The 15,329-nt window shown below is 45.0% G+C and overlaps 1 protein-coding gene across 1 annotated transcript in view; it reads right to left on the reverse strand.

Moving 5' to 3' along the window:
* Positions 1-13,581: 13,581 nt before the first annotated feature.
* Positions 13,582-15,329, reverse strand: part of SPMIP7 (sperm microtubule inner protein 7) — a 50,841-nt gene continuing 49,093 nt past the window's right edge. Inside the window, exon 9 of the mRNA XM_077781140.1 lies at positions 13,582-13,816. Coding sequence (XP_077637266.1) covers positions 13,693-13,816 — 124 coding nt within the window. The 3' untranslated portion in view covers positions 13,582-13,692. The remainder of the gene's footprint in view (positions 13,817-15,329) is intronic.

Here is a 15,329-nt window from a genome sequence, read left to right on the forward strand (position 1 = left end):
ACGTCCTTTTGTTCACATTCAAGGATCCTTGAACACCTTGCACTGGGCTGACTCCTATGATTTCTTACAGATACCGTCCACCAGCCGTTCTCAAAGAGTTGTCTGGGTGACCTTGGAGTACCCAATACTCTTTTGATATGCATGAGGTAAAATCATGGATGGATAAAAGATCTATTTGGAGTGTGTATCTCGTGGAAGGATTCGTTGAGAAAGGCAGAACCATGATGTATATGTATCTGTATCTGTACAGATGTAAATGTATATGTATTTGTATATGTACACTTGTAAATGTATATGTACACACACATTTTTCAGTGAACTTACCCCATCTGATGCTGCTGCTGGAGCCCCCAGACCGACAGCAGGCCATCAGGAAGGAAGATAATGAGCAGGCTGGAATCCAAAGGCTGGAGTTGGACACTTCAAAGGACTCCCTGAGGCCCCCATGTCCGTTCTTGCTTTCTCTGATCTTGGTGTGCGGGGTGTCTTGTGGGAGGAAGAGCATCTGACTCAGGTAACCACGCACACATAGCCCAGGAGTCAGACAGACTGAGAAAGAGCTGGGCAGGAGGGCCTCCAGAGGTAGTATTTGAGTGACTCATATTTGAATACATTCAAGGCAGTGCTAGAGAATGGCTGTTGCCTCCCTTCCACCTCTAACTCTGGGGAGAAAACTTCCATTATCGCCCATCCCACGAGGACACATTAAAGGAGAGGAGTTGGCAAAGTAGGAGATGAACTGATTAATTTTTAGTGGAACGTAGTTCAACCTCTACACTGCAACTAACATTTTTTAATGTTTATTTATTTATTCTGAGAGAGACGCAGGGAGGCAGAGAGAGAGGGAGAAAGAATCCCAAGTGAGTTCCACGCTGTCAGCTCAGAGCCCATCTCAGGCTGGACCCCATAAACCATGAGACCATGACCTGAGCTGAAATCAAGAGTCTGACGCTCAACCCACTGAGCCACCCTGGCACCACAACACTGCAGCTAATCTTGAAGAAACTACCACTTGTGGATTTTTAATAGCAAATCAATGAAAAATAGCACAATGATCTAAAAAGGCTTTCCTTACTAAATATCTATCTTCACATTTTTCCTGTGCTTCAACCAAAGACACCTACTGCCACAGATTTGCAATGCAGAAGCAGATGCAAGAATCCAGCTGTCTTTTAGCAAGCCGGACACTAATGAGATATGCAAAAATTAAAACAATAAAACTCATTTAATGTTTTGGTTTTTTGCAAGAGATAGTTCTTTTCTTTTTTTAAAAGAAGTTTTTAATGTTTTAATGTTTTATTTATTTTCGAGAGAGGGAGAGAGGCAGCACGAGCAGGGGAGGGTCAGAGAGAGAGGGAGACACAGAATCCAAAACAGGTGCCAGGCTCTGAGCTGACTGTCAGCACGAAGCCCAACATGGGGCTTGAACCCACGAACCGTGAGATCATGACCTGAGCTGAAGGCAGACGCTCAGCCGACTGAGCCACCCAGGCGCCCCGAGATAGTTATTTTCATAAAAAGTGGGTTGTTTGTGTCCACGTATAATGGCTTTATTTCTATGGTTTTAAAATAAATTCAGGGGCGCCTGGGTAGCTCAGTCGGTTAAGTGTCCGATTTTTTATTTTGGCTCAAGTCATGATCTCATGGTTCGTGGCATTGAGCCCCGCATTGGGCTCTGCACTGAGAGCAAGGAGTCTGCTTGGGATTCTGTCTCTCTCTCTCTGCCCCTCCCCCATCTCTCTCTCAAAATAAATAAAAATAAAAACTTTAAAAAATAACATAAAATGAATTAGGGGTGCCTGGGTGGTTCAGTCGTTTAAGCAACTGACTCTTGATTTCAGCTCAGGTCTTGATCTCAAGGTTGTGAGTTCAGGCCCCACCTTGGGCTCCATGCTGGGTATGAGGGACTCTTTTAAAAAAAAATTTTTTTTAAATAAAATGAATTAATAGAGATTTTTAAATTTCTCATTTTTAATTTCTAATACAGTAAATATCATTGGCATAACCCATGTGAATAAATAGAGAACCTTAATCATTTTCAAGAGCATCAAGAGGTCCTGAGACTACCGATCTGGACCTTAGTCCAAATCTACTCCCTCCCCTTAGTGGACTTCATGGCATTCTTCAGGGCTCAGCTCAAGGTCATGTGTCCCAGGAAGCACTATCTACTCTCTCCTCTACTACAGGTCCTTACTTATACCTTTCTGTGTCTAGAACCCTGTTTCACCTTATGTTGTTTACCTCTGTGACCAGAACACATCACATCCCCCTGGGAACCCAGCTGCGCTGGAATGGGTCCCCCCGCCCCCTGCAGGTATGCTGAGTAACCAACTGGACCACTTGGCACTGGGCCTCAGATCTATGCTAAACTCTGAGTCACGCACAGCAGTAAAGACAAAGATGGTGGATGTTCATAAATTCAGGCTGGAGGAGCTCACTCCCGGAGAAGCAGGCTGAGAATAGTCATTTTTCCTGAGATGGAACACTCACAGGGTAAGAGGTTGCTGCTTTGAAGGAATTGGCAGGTCTCCCTGACTTGGGTGAAATCTGAATTGTAGGGTACCTTCAAAGAAATGGTTTCTTCCTTTTCAGTCGTGTTTAAAATGAGTGGTACTTGATTAAATATAGTTCGTAATACTTTGCAATCAGAATATCAGTTCTCTGGGCCTGGTTGGAGGTAGCCAACCACAGAGGCCAACAGTTCTCAGGAGGTCCCACCTCGGCTACCCTCCTCAGCCTCCGTGAATTAGTGTGCAACCCTGGACACCTGTCTGAATTCCAGTTCCTCATCTGTAAACCGTACGAAAGAATACACACCCTGTAGGGTAGTTGGAGCGATCAAATGAAATATGACTTTGACTTGGCGCGCAGGGACGTTAAAAAGGTTTTGGCTTCCTCACTCCCTTTCCTTTCTGTCTGCCTAGCCCCTCATTGAAATTGAAGTCTCTAATTAGTGGGTTCAGTGTCCGGTTGTGATGTTGTTTGTAGCTTCACTTAACAAATCCAGAGGAAATGTAATAAAATGATTCAAGAATCCTGAGAATTGGGCCCAAATCAGTGAGATTGTACTGGACACAAAAAGAAAATTTTTAGAAATTAACTTTTGAGACCCTTTTCTGTTTTCTTTTCTTCCTTCCTTCCTTCCTTCCTTCCTTCCATTCCTTCCTCCTTCTTCTTCCTTCCTTCCTTCCTTCCTTCCTTCCTTCCTTCCTTCCTTCCTTCCTTCCTTCCTTTCTTTCTTTCTTTCTTTCTTTCTTTCTTTCTTTCTTTCTTTCTTTCTTTCTTTCTTTCTTTCCTTCTTCTTTCTTTCTTTGAGACAGAGAGCAAATAGAGAAGGGGCAGAGAGAGAGGGAGACAAAAACCCAAGCAGCTCTGTGCTGCCAGTGCAGAGCTGGATGCAGGGCTCGAACTCACAAACCATGAGAACACGACCTGAGCTGAAATCAAGAGTTGGATGCTTAACCAACTGAGCCACCCAGGGAGCCCAACCCATTTCTATTTTCATTCTGAAAAACTCCACATCTTCAGTGTGTATTAACTCCACATCTTCATCTTACACACTCTCCCCGGCTTCCCTGATCTACAAGTTTATTTTCTCTGAGGCTCTAAAATGTGTACAGTCTACAGTATACAATTTAGCCCTTAGTGGGATACGGTCTTATTGGCACTCAAGATTCTTCAACTAAAGTAGAAGAACCTGACATGTTCTATGTCCCAGTAAAATCCATGTGCACATGGAAAACTACATGTGCACATGGAGACTGCTCAGAGTCCTGGTGAACCATCATCCATCTACCTATCCATCCATCCAACCATCCATCCATCCATGTGTCTGTCTGTCTATCTACCTACCTACCTATCCATCCATCCATTCATCATCCATCCTTCCATTCGTTTATTATACAGATATTTTTAAGTAGCACCTAATAGGTGCTTAGGTATTTACAGAACCCTGGCTGATACCAAGATAAATAAAACATTGGTTCTAGACTTTAAGGAACAGGAAAGAAAATATATAAATGGATCTTTTCATCACAAAAAGATAATTGCTATAATATTTTACATTAAAAAACAAACTAAGGCAATATCAGGAATCACAGAAATAAGGGGACCTATTTGACAGCTATATTCATAGAGAGACAAAGTAGAATCCAAAGTGGAAGTAGGATGACTCTCAGCTTCTCGCCTTGTCACATGGGTGAGTCATGATGGCACTGATTGTGACTGAACACATGATGTGACTGAACAGGGTCAGGGACCATAGAACATGGAGCACAGGTGCTTATTACATGGACAGCACATAGAGCAGAAGGAGAGCCATGACCTGGTTCAGAGGAAAGCTATTTTTAATAATAATGATGTTATTATGTATTCAATGTTTCCAGTGCACCTGGTACCGATGCATGTTCTCTCCTTGAACGTCCTCAACAACCCAGCATTTTTCTAATATGAAATGTGAGCATCAAGGACATAAATGTCTTGCCATAAATCCAAGTGAGTGCGGGAGCCTGTGCACCTCCCAGGTACTTGAGGGGACCCTGACTTCAACATGGGCCCATGAGTTGGCTGCAAGGGTAGGGCCTAAACACACAACCCCTTTCTAAGGGAAGAGATCATTGTCTTCATGGGACGTCCAGGTGACTTTAGAAAGTTAGAGAATTAGGAAGACAAAAATTCCAAATCAGGAGAGAGCTTTGACCAAGAGTAATCAAATACCCTTGTCCCACATTCAGCAGCCAGACCCCAGGAAGGGCAGTGGTGGGAATTCAGGGTCCCTCCACACACGAATGGCTTCTTTTGTTGACCCCTGTGAAGTCCTTGTCCTGCCTCGCCCTGTAACCCTTCACTTCATTACCCACTGCTTCCTCCTCAGGCAGGAAGTTAAAGGGAGCAACTTCCTCCCAAGAGGTGCTTCTGACGGAAAGGCCACCTCTCTGGAAGGCCTGTGAGGAAGGAAGGGGGCGGAAGTTTTCTCTGAAGAGTAGAACCGTCTTTCTTTTCTGTCCAGGCACACTCAAGAGCAAACCATAAAGAATTCAAAGGAACTATGGTCAAACCATAGTCAACAGGAACAGCATCACTCCCCACCTTAGTTGAAGTCAACTTTTAAGCAGAAGAGGCATAGGGTTTTGCAAAGATCCCTGTGCTTTGGAGAAATACCGGGAGCTCTCACCTCTGTGATATGATGATCTCTACTCCTGAACTCTTGGAGCCTTCTCCAGGGACATCCTGGCATTCTTGGGCATGGCAGAGCCTCCCACACTCTTCATAGACCCCAGGCTCCAGTTGAAGGGGCTGGAGGGCTCCTCCACAGTTCGGTAGAGCCATGAGCTGACTTCACTGCACTAAAGATCAGAGTCACCCAAACAGGCAGCAGCCAGACCTCCCTGGGTGACATGGAGCCCCATCTGTGTCTGCTGACAGGAATCACATGTGGGGAGTGTTTTCACAAGACTTCCCCTCAGGACCATAGGCAGCAGGCCATACCCCACACCTGCTATCCCACCATGCACCCCGCAGGCTCTTCCTTCTCACATGCTCCTTCAGGAAATGAGTTTGCTGTGTCCCCTGGGTTGTGAGTAAGATCCAGATCATTTGGGGCCACCCCTTACCCCCCAGGGTGTGTGGACATCAGTCACCTGTCCCCTTGTTCTCAGAAGACTCCTTGAAAGTCTACAGTTCTCGTGTGTATTTCACTGCTACATGTATAAGATTGACTCCAGAGAGGTCCTTTTCTTTTTCAACTGGTAAATTCATTATGAAATAATTCGTGGAGAGATACAGGCCACTGGTTTTCTGCAATTTGCAACACCACACTTTAACTTGTGTTGAAAGCTGAGCCTTTTGGTCCTCTTGTTTTAGAAGTATATTAATATTTCCATGACCTTTACTAGATGGCAGTTGAGACATATCCTTTTAAATAGCAAAACCCAGAAAACCAATAACCTAAAATACATATCACTGACCCTAGTTTGATGAACAAATTAGGAGAGATCAGTCTTTTCCTAAAGGAAAGAGAAAGTCAAGGGGACCTGTAAAATTCAAGTAGAAAGATTATAGATATATGGATGGGATGGATATATGGGTAGGTGATAGATTAGATAGCCAGTAGATAGATAGATACATACATACATACATACATACATACATACATACATGCATGCATACATAGACAGATAGATGGATAGATAGGCAGATGGATGCACTTATGGACAGATGGATGGACAGACAGACAAACAGATGGATGGCTCGATGGCTGGATAGATAGATAGATAGATACATAGATACATAGATAGATACATAGATAGATACATAGATACATAGATATATATTCAGCTAGATAGACGATGCACTTATGGATAGATGGACGGATGGATGGACAGACAAACAGATGGATGGCTGGATGGTTGGATAGATAGATAAATAGACTCCTATTTTTTCAGACATGGATTCAGATTCTGATATGCTGTAGCACTCTAAATACCTTTAAGTTCTATATTATATCTTAGGTAATTTACTTGAGTTTTTAAAAGGATTATACACTTAATGTGTATCTAGATGACAATAAAGGTGAAAGCAGAAAGCCATCTGTCAGAGTGCCGGGCAGCTGTATTGCCATGGAGCATGCTAGCCCTGAGTGTGTCACTGGCTATGAGGCTGAATGCCCTCCATTTGCACTGGTGCTGGTCATGGTGGTCAGTCCCTCATAGGTCCAAGTCTGCTCCTGAAACCTGGATTGATTTTTGGAACTGTGAATGTCTCAAGTCGCTGAGTGCCAGCATTTTCTTCCACCAGGTTCACATTGTGTACAGAGTCCAGTGTAATATAGACAGAGGCTGTAAAAGCTGAGCCTTTGTGGAGGCCCCACCACTCAGAATAATGATGAACAGAGAGGACAGAAGGTCCATTATTCCCTTAGAAGCCAGTTTGCGTCCTCCCCCTCTGGCATCTAAAGCAGCTGTGATCTTGCCATCTTGGTCTTGCTCTAATGTCTGAATGTGGCATCTGCCATGGCTCACAGCGGCCTCACAGCCATTTCAGGAAGGACCCACAAGACACCTGGCTCAAACTGCAGTCACTTAGCAACCCTCTCAGGGAAGATTTCCATTGCCTTTGCCATCTTAAGTAATCGTGTGTATTCGAGTGGCCCTAAACCATTAAATGCTGGGGGTATTTACCCAACTTGTCAGTCTGGATCTGGACTCCCTGATCTGCAGAAATTACACCACATGGTTCCAAGACCCCCTCTTTCCAGTCCATCTGACTGGGTTTTCCCTGGCCTTGCTTTGACCTTCCTGAAAGCTCTCAATCCCACCTGGAGGCCTAGAGCTCACTTGGAATTGGACCACGTCCCCCAGCATAGATCCTCCCCTCAGATCCTCTGGACTCTCCCTGCCAAGGACCCTATGACCCGGGGGACCCCGCGCCTGCCTTTTCTGCACCCCCCAGCACATTGCCAATCCTCCTCTGTGTTGTATCTCATAACACCAGCCACAAAAGACACATGAAAACGGTCTGCCAACACTGGAAAAATGGATTTATACTGACACTTTATGTCTTTTATGTCCCAAGTGTGAAAGCGAGGAGGTAAAGCTGTTTTCATGTACAGTTTACAAAGTAGAAGCTGTGGGGTTTGCCCTGGAGACCCACTCTGGGTGGGCGGCACACAGGAAACCTGCCTCTTCCTGTTCATCATGACCAGCAGGTCCGGTGAACAGGGCGGTGTGACCTTTCAGTGTCAGTTTTCACCCAAGCGTGAGGAACTAGCTTTAAGAGGTGGGAGGTGCTCTGGAGACAGGACTTGTGAGCACGTTCAAAACCAGCCAGAATGAAAACATAGCAGTGCTTGAAGAAAACCGCAGTAGAGCATCTGGATGGAAAGCACAAGGATTTACCATGATGCAAAGTCAGGGAAAAAAAACACTGAAAACATGGGGCCCTGGATCAGAACACTTATCTTTTTATGCAGGTTTATCAAGAACTTATTGTGCAGATATCTTTCTCTCTCTCTCTCTCTCTCTCTGCACAATAAGGAATCCCAAGCAGCCTCCTTATTGTCAGCACAGAGCCCGAGCAGAGCTCAAACTCACCAACCGTGAGATCATAACCTGAACTGAAATCAAGAGTCAGACGCTTAACTGACTGAGCCACCCGGGTGCCCCTAAACCAAAGTCTTTTATGGTAAAGATATAGAGTGAGTTCCATTGAACATAAATGTGTGTGTGTATGTGTAAATGTATGTGTATGTGTACATGTATGCGTATGTGTAAATGTATGTGTGTATATGTGTAAATGTATGTGTGTATATGTATACACAGGAGTGCACCTCTCTTGGTAATATTTTCATTTCTAAAAATGTAGTGTGTGTTTTTAGTGCAGCATTATTTTTTGAAGAAAAATCGCTCCATTGACTACACTAAGGGTTTAATTTGTGTATTTGTCTGAGAGATGATGTATGTTGCTATTCTCTGCAGCGTCCTTAGCATGATGAGTGTTTAACGACTTTATCCACTGCTCGTGTTGGCTTGCCGATACGGACCCCAGAATATTGGCGAGGGCCCCGCAGGCACCGCACACACTGCTATGTCTCAGGGCTGTCATTCAAGGACTGAGTGCATGCCCGCAAAGTGCAGGTCAGCTTCCCCTGTTATGTCAGGTCATGAGATTCTCAGCGTTCTCAGGGCTACCATTATTATCTGTGTTTATAATTATAATCACAGCATTATTTCCATAGTTCCTCCGGGCCGCTGGTCTCTTCTTCTCAGAAGCTGTGTCTCAGAGCAGGGAAGGAGTTCACCTGGAGAGCACGAGAGCCAAGACTTGGAGCTCAATCAGGCTGATTCTGAAACCCTTTTTTGTTGAGACTGGAAATGAGAAACCACCACCTTCAAAGCAGATATTAAAAAAATTGATCCCGGGGCGCCTGGGTGGCTCAGTCGGTTAAGCTTCCAACTCTTGATTTCAGCTCAGGTCATGATCTCACGGTTCGTGAGTTCCAGTCTCAATTCGGACTCTGTGCTGACAGCTCAGAGCCTGCTTGGGATCCTCTATTTCTTCCCCCACCCCCTCTGCCCTTCCCGCACACACTGTCTCAAAATAAATAAACTTTAAAAAACAAATGAATTAAAATTAAAATTGAAAATATGTTTTGCAGAGAAACATACTGGTCCCTTAGTTAACTGTAACTATTTAAAAAAAATTTTTTTTTACTGTTTATATTGAGAGAGAGATAGAGTGTGAGTGGCAGAGGGGCAGAGGGAGAGAGAGAGAGACATAGAATCCAAAGCAGGTTCCAGGCTCCCATCTCCGAGCCCGATGTGGGGCTAGACCTCATGAACTGCGAGATCATGACCTGAGCTGAAGTCTGATGCTTAAAACCGACTACACCACCGAGGAGCTCCAGTTAATTGTAACTATTTAGCATTTTTCTTTAACGGTGTGTAGATTATAATGCAGAATTCTGTGATTTCCAGAGATGAGAATAATTCAGTCTGCCCTAGGCTAAATGGAACAAGTAGATCTCATTTAGAAAATGTTTGTATAGGGTCACCTGGGTGGCTCAGTCGGTTACATGTCCAACTCTTGGTTTCGGCTCCGGTCATGATCTCCTGGTTTTGTGGGTTTGAGCCCCACATCGGGCTCCTCTGTGCTGACAGCCTGGAGCCTGCTTGGGATTCTCTCTCCCTCTCTCTCTGCCCCTCCCCACTTGCACTGTCTCTGTCTTGCTCAAAATAAATAAATAAACTAAAAAAAAGTTTTTAAAAAGAAAATTTTCATTTATGAGGACAGAATCCTGGGTGGTCAGGTTATGCCTCGACCAGGTCATTGGCGTCTGTCCTGGTGACCACCTCTTCCTGGCAGTATCAGGGCAGAAGGGTGACAGACCACGAAGGCAGTGGGGTAGTTTTCACCACGCTGCCCAGGTTTGGGTTTTCCTTCCACGGGTCAGCGCTCCACCTGGTGCAGGAAACACTAACGAGAAACACATTAACCATGCCTAATGTGATTTGTGACCTATTGATCTCCCTCAAGAGGCAGGCATCTCCTAATACCAAGAGGATCTTACAATCGGAACAGAAAAATCTGAAACTCTGAGGAAAGGGGAAAAAGCAGGTACAGAGTCAATGGTTCTCAGGCTACAGCGTGTTCCAAAATGACTCAAGGGGCTCCTTCGGCTCTCAGTTTTGAAGGTGGAGCCCTGACTCAAGTTTGTCAGCAGCTCTGAGTTAATCTACTGATTGAATTCAGCCTTGAGCTTCCTGGCAGACATGGGAAAATGGAAGCACTTTCCATTTTAGCATTTTCCACTTAGGGCAACTATGTAATTTCACACCTACCTAGATGACAAACCACCAAACTGTAGAAAAGGTTGAGGTCGGTGGCTTACATAATTCTCCTACTCGGACACCAGCTCTTTAGGAGGGACAAATATTTTCCTGGTGGTGAATTCATAAAAGAAAAATTCTGATAGTTTCTGTTATAAGGAGTTTTGAAGAGTTTTAGGGATAGAGTCTTATAACTTTTCAAATTTTCCAGTTTTAAAGAAACATGTCATTATAACAGTATAAAAATACAGAATTACCACTAACGTGTTTTACATCTCCCCACATTATTCTGTATAGCCATTTAAAATGAAAATGAGATAATTATATATTGTTGTAAATCTGTTTTTAAAATGATTTTCTACTGTTTACTTATTTTTGAGAGAGAGAAAGAAAGTGCCTGACTGGGGGAGGGGCAGAGAGAGACAGACAGACAGACAGACAGACTCTAAAGCAGGTGCCAGGCTCTGAGCTATCAGCACAGAGCCCGACGTCGACCACAAGATCATGACCTGAGGTAAAATCGAGAGTCTGATGCTTAACTGACTGACCACCCGTCCCAGGCACCCTGCCATTTATAGTTCTTATGTTTTTAATGTATTTGTTAATATCCTTTGCCTTGTTTCTATTGGTATCGTCTTTTCTTTTTTTTTTTTCCCCAACATGGACTGTTTTTATAGTGAGGATACGACTTTTTGTCTGACATATTTTGCCAACAAATTTGTCTTAAAAAGATTTTAGTGGTCTGTTTTTTAAGTTAAAGTAGTTATTCTTTATCTTCATAATTTCTGGCATCAGTGACCTCTGGAGAAGTTTTCCTCCACCTAATAAACCAATTCTCCTGAAATTCCAGGTAATCGAAGGCTATAAATTTCCCATTTAAAGCTCTATTCTGGGAACAACTTACTTTTGATTTATGGGTGAGACCTGGATTGATCTATTTTTCTGTTTTGTTTCCACATAGTTGTCTCAATATCATCTATTGAAACAAATCTATCCTGTACTCAAGGGCTTAATGTAATTTCTTTATCCATTTGCTTCTAGATTTCCTCTTCTCTGTCATGAGTATCATACTTTTCATATTATTGAGCTTGAGTAATGTATTTATAATATTATATTGTCATATACTTTTCTTCTGGAATAAGCTTATTAGTATGCATTTTCTGTTATGGGTGAACTCTTTAAAATTTTTGAACACTATCTTCCACCTAAGCTTTATGGAAACTTCAAGGTTCCCTGTGTTGGGTCCATCCCTGGGGATAAAGAAAAGCCGAGAGAGTAACGTAAGGCATCCTATGCTGTGGGCAGAGAAGCCAAAGGCAAGTGGCTTATCTCAGGAGGTGTAGATGTGTTGGCTCCAAGTGCATCAGAATAATCCAAGACCAGAGTTCTGATCTTGAAGAGCGGATGCATACCCTGAGGCTATCTCCCTTGATTTTTATGAGTTTCCGTTGAACTCTGACCAGGGAAACCCAAATAATACAACTTACCCTCACAAGCAAAGGCCAGGAGTTTGTAGGGGCTGGTATTTCTCTGTTGGCCTGAAGTTCTAGACCTGTGGTGAACAGGATTTTAATCCTCTTCATGGTAAGCAGTCTGAGCTCATGTCTAGGCAAACAGAAGAGCTCCCACGTGTCATCTGCTGGATGCACCCTGAGGATGCTGCAGACAAAGCCAACATCATTCTAGAAGCAGCTTGGAAGGTGCTCTGATAGGTGTGCAGCTACCCACGCCATAGAGGATGGAAATGAGTACCTTAGCCCGAAGAATGCCATGATCTGTCCCACTGCTGCAATGTCACAGAAAGGCCCAGAAGAACCAACAGGTGCCTCAGATTTTGAGTGATAACGCCTCCTGACAAAGTGGCCTGCCAGGGCTGTTTACCACAAAATGTAATCTCTGGTACCTGCATCAATCTACTTCCTGGACAGGGCTAATCCTTCCCATTTGTGTTTGGGTGAGAATCTCCCAGAGATGAAGATTTCTGTTTTGGTCTGATTTTTTTTAAACAGAATTGCTTGTTCGGAGAATAATTAGGCCACAAGATTGGGTTCAGTTGAAGTCATTCCTTTTCCATGAAGGCAAGTCAGCATCCTGGGAGGAATGGACACGTGCCTTCCGCTTGTCCTGGAAGAAACGCAGCTCACACAGAGGGTCCGGCGAGCCGACGTCCAGATCTTCTGGACGACTGAGGTCGACTGAGGTAACACCCCGCCCCCAAACCAAAACAGCCAATTTTGCCCTTTTTCAAAGGGATAAGCAGAGCTTACACACATTTGCTTGAAGTTCAGTGGGATCATTGTCTCTTGGAACCTCTTGGAAAAAGAAAGCAGGAAGAAACCCTGAAAAATCCTTCTGAAAAGCCTAGGAACATAGGGAGAATACCCCCTTTTTTATTTCTGTTTTGGTTTGTTTTGTTCCTGAACAGCTCAATGAGGATTATCCAATCTGCCAAGAAATGGATGCACAGTCTCTAATTTCGAAAAGCCGGGTTCTAGTTCTAACCCTCCTCATTATTAATTGTGTGGCCTGAGAGAAAGACTTCCCTTCTTTGTAAAATGACGATCAAATGAGCTGAGATTTGTGAAAACACTTTACAAACTCTTGACAGAATCTGGACATGCGAAGGCAGTTGTAAATAAACTTCACATGTTTACAAGTAAAACTACATTTGGGAGGCGAGAGGCATCCCACACAGCCCACATTCACTCTTGAGTGATTCCGAAGCTGGAGCTCTCTCTGGCCAAGGTCCAGACACTGACCCTAAAGCGGATGTGACTGGTCACTGGGCCTCAGGGAGGGAGCCTGGGGGGGGGAGGGGGGAGGGGATGCTTTGTTTTCTGAAAGAGAAATACTACAGCCAGGCAAGGGATGACTTTGTCCTTTATCATAGATGTTGCCCTGTGTGAAGCCATGTGTGGAATGAACATCCCCACGTTCTCTCTCAGCCACTCAGTTTTCCCATTCAGAACATACGGGAGTTTGATTGGGTAGTCTGTGGGCACAAAATTTACCATCTATGCTCTACAGTTACCATCACTGCATTATCTTCGTCAAGACATGAAGCCTCTAGGTAGGCCGGGCATTCCAACTCTAAAGAGGAATCTTCTAGAAATAGAATCATTGCTTCTGATGGCTTCCAGAAAATCTTGGCTACTATCATGGATTGGTGGGCTTTCAAAGGCCCGGTCAGGTGAGTGACAGAGACAGGGGTCCAGGACACTCCTCAGGTAGACAAGAACACCAGACTTTGCTGGACCTCTGTGGACACACCCGGAACACGCCTGGGTCTTTTATTTCCCCATCGCACCGTGCATGGTTCCTCCCCAAGGCTGAACATTATAAGTCCTGCTCAGAAGGCAGGCCTTTGTCAGTAGCCTACACTTTCCATTTCCTTCTTATTGAAGGGATTGCAGGGTTTTACGGTTGTGACCATTCGAGACAGTGGTGCCTGGTGACGGAAGAGGTCAACTGCCATTTCTTTCCGTAAGATGCTATGAGAGGTGGAGAGGAAAAAAAAGAAAGAAAAATGACCCATGCAATAAACATAAAACCATATAACCTCATCTATTTTCCAATTAATGGGACACATGTTCAGGATGGAGAATGATCGGGAGAGCACATAAGGGGAGACTGGGAATGATTAATCCTGTGTGCATCGTTTTACTTATTTCCTTTATTTGCATTCAGTTTCACTTATTGCATTACATGCGTAATATTGCAATCGGTTTCACCGGCTGAAAATCTACTCTGTGCCTAGAATTGCAGTAGGTGCTAAGAATATAGAAAATGTGGTCGAAAGGAAGTACTCAAAGGTTACAACATGAAGCTTCTGTGCGGGTGAGCCCAGGACAATGGAGCAGAGAGGTAGAGTCACCTCCCTGGGCTGGGGAAGGAAGTCCTCCACCCCCAGAGTCTATGTCAGGGAGGAGTTAAGTGGGTCGTGATGAAAGCAGGCTGGTTGACGAAGGAGGGGTGCAGGGAGAGCCAGGTGGGAGGGCACAGGGGATGTGGGGAGAGACTCAGGGCAGGGGTGGGACAGGCCACACGCAGGGCTGAGACTGAATTTCCCCCGGCAGCAGGGTTAGGCTGACTGCTCTCACAGGACATTAACCTCACGTGTGTCTTTTTTGGCTCATTATCCAGCGGGAGTAACACTCTCTATGTTGTAAGAATTAAAAGAAAATAACTAAATATGTAGAACGCTGTGCAAATAATGCTTTCCCAACCCCTGTTCATGGCCAGAGGTGGTCTTCTCAGGGTAGGCACAGGCCGCAGCAACTCTCTCGAATGACTGCTTACGTCAGGTGGCACTTTTGCTGCGAGTTTGCTGCTATTTGAATCACACACACACACACACACACACACACACACACACAGTGTGGTGTTCCTATGTGGCAGAAGTCATGGAGCGCACAGCAACTCAACCTAAAGTGACTTTTTTAAACACGCTGTGATTATCGTGGTTATGTTTTCCTGTGTCGTGGCAAACGGCTGTTGGCGTGCAAACTCCAGCTTCTGTGAAGGTGGCATTGCGGCAGAGGGAACCCACAGGGGACGGCGGGCCGTCATGGAAGCAGCAGTCGGAGGTGGGGAGGGCCTGCGTGCGTTTCTTGCTCTTGAAATGGGAGTCGCAGCATCCGTGTCACCTACCCCTGCACCCTTGCCCTCACTTCAGTCCCCACCACATGGACCTCGGTCCCTTGGCATTGACATTCAAGGCCTAGCTTGCTGAATCCCAAACCAGCACTGCAGCCTCCCAGGCACAGAGATCCACGGCAAACGCTGCACCACGAGGGCTCCACGGCCCCTCCTCTGCCGTGGCCTTACCAGCCTGCAGTCCCTCGACTGGTGATATCTGTGGGAGGCTGATGGAGAGCGCCGGGGAGGGCGGGGGAGGCAGACAGGAAAGGGAGGCTGGGTGTTTCCCTCTGAAAGAAGGTTAGAAGTGAGAGGTAGGAGGGCAGAGAAAGGGATGGCTGCTCAGAGGGGACATCTTTGCTTTCT

This window comes from Crocuta crocuta, unplaced genomic scaffold (genome assembly GCF_008692635.1).
Source record: "Crocuta crocuta isolate KB4526 unplaced genomic scaffold, BGI_CrCroc_1.0 scaffold108, whole genome shotgun sequence".
Lineage (NCBI taxonomy): Eukaryota > Metazoa > Chordata > Mammalia > Carnivora > Hyaenidae > Crocuta > Crocuta crocuta.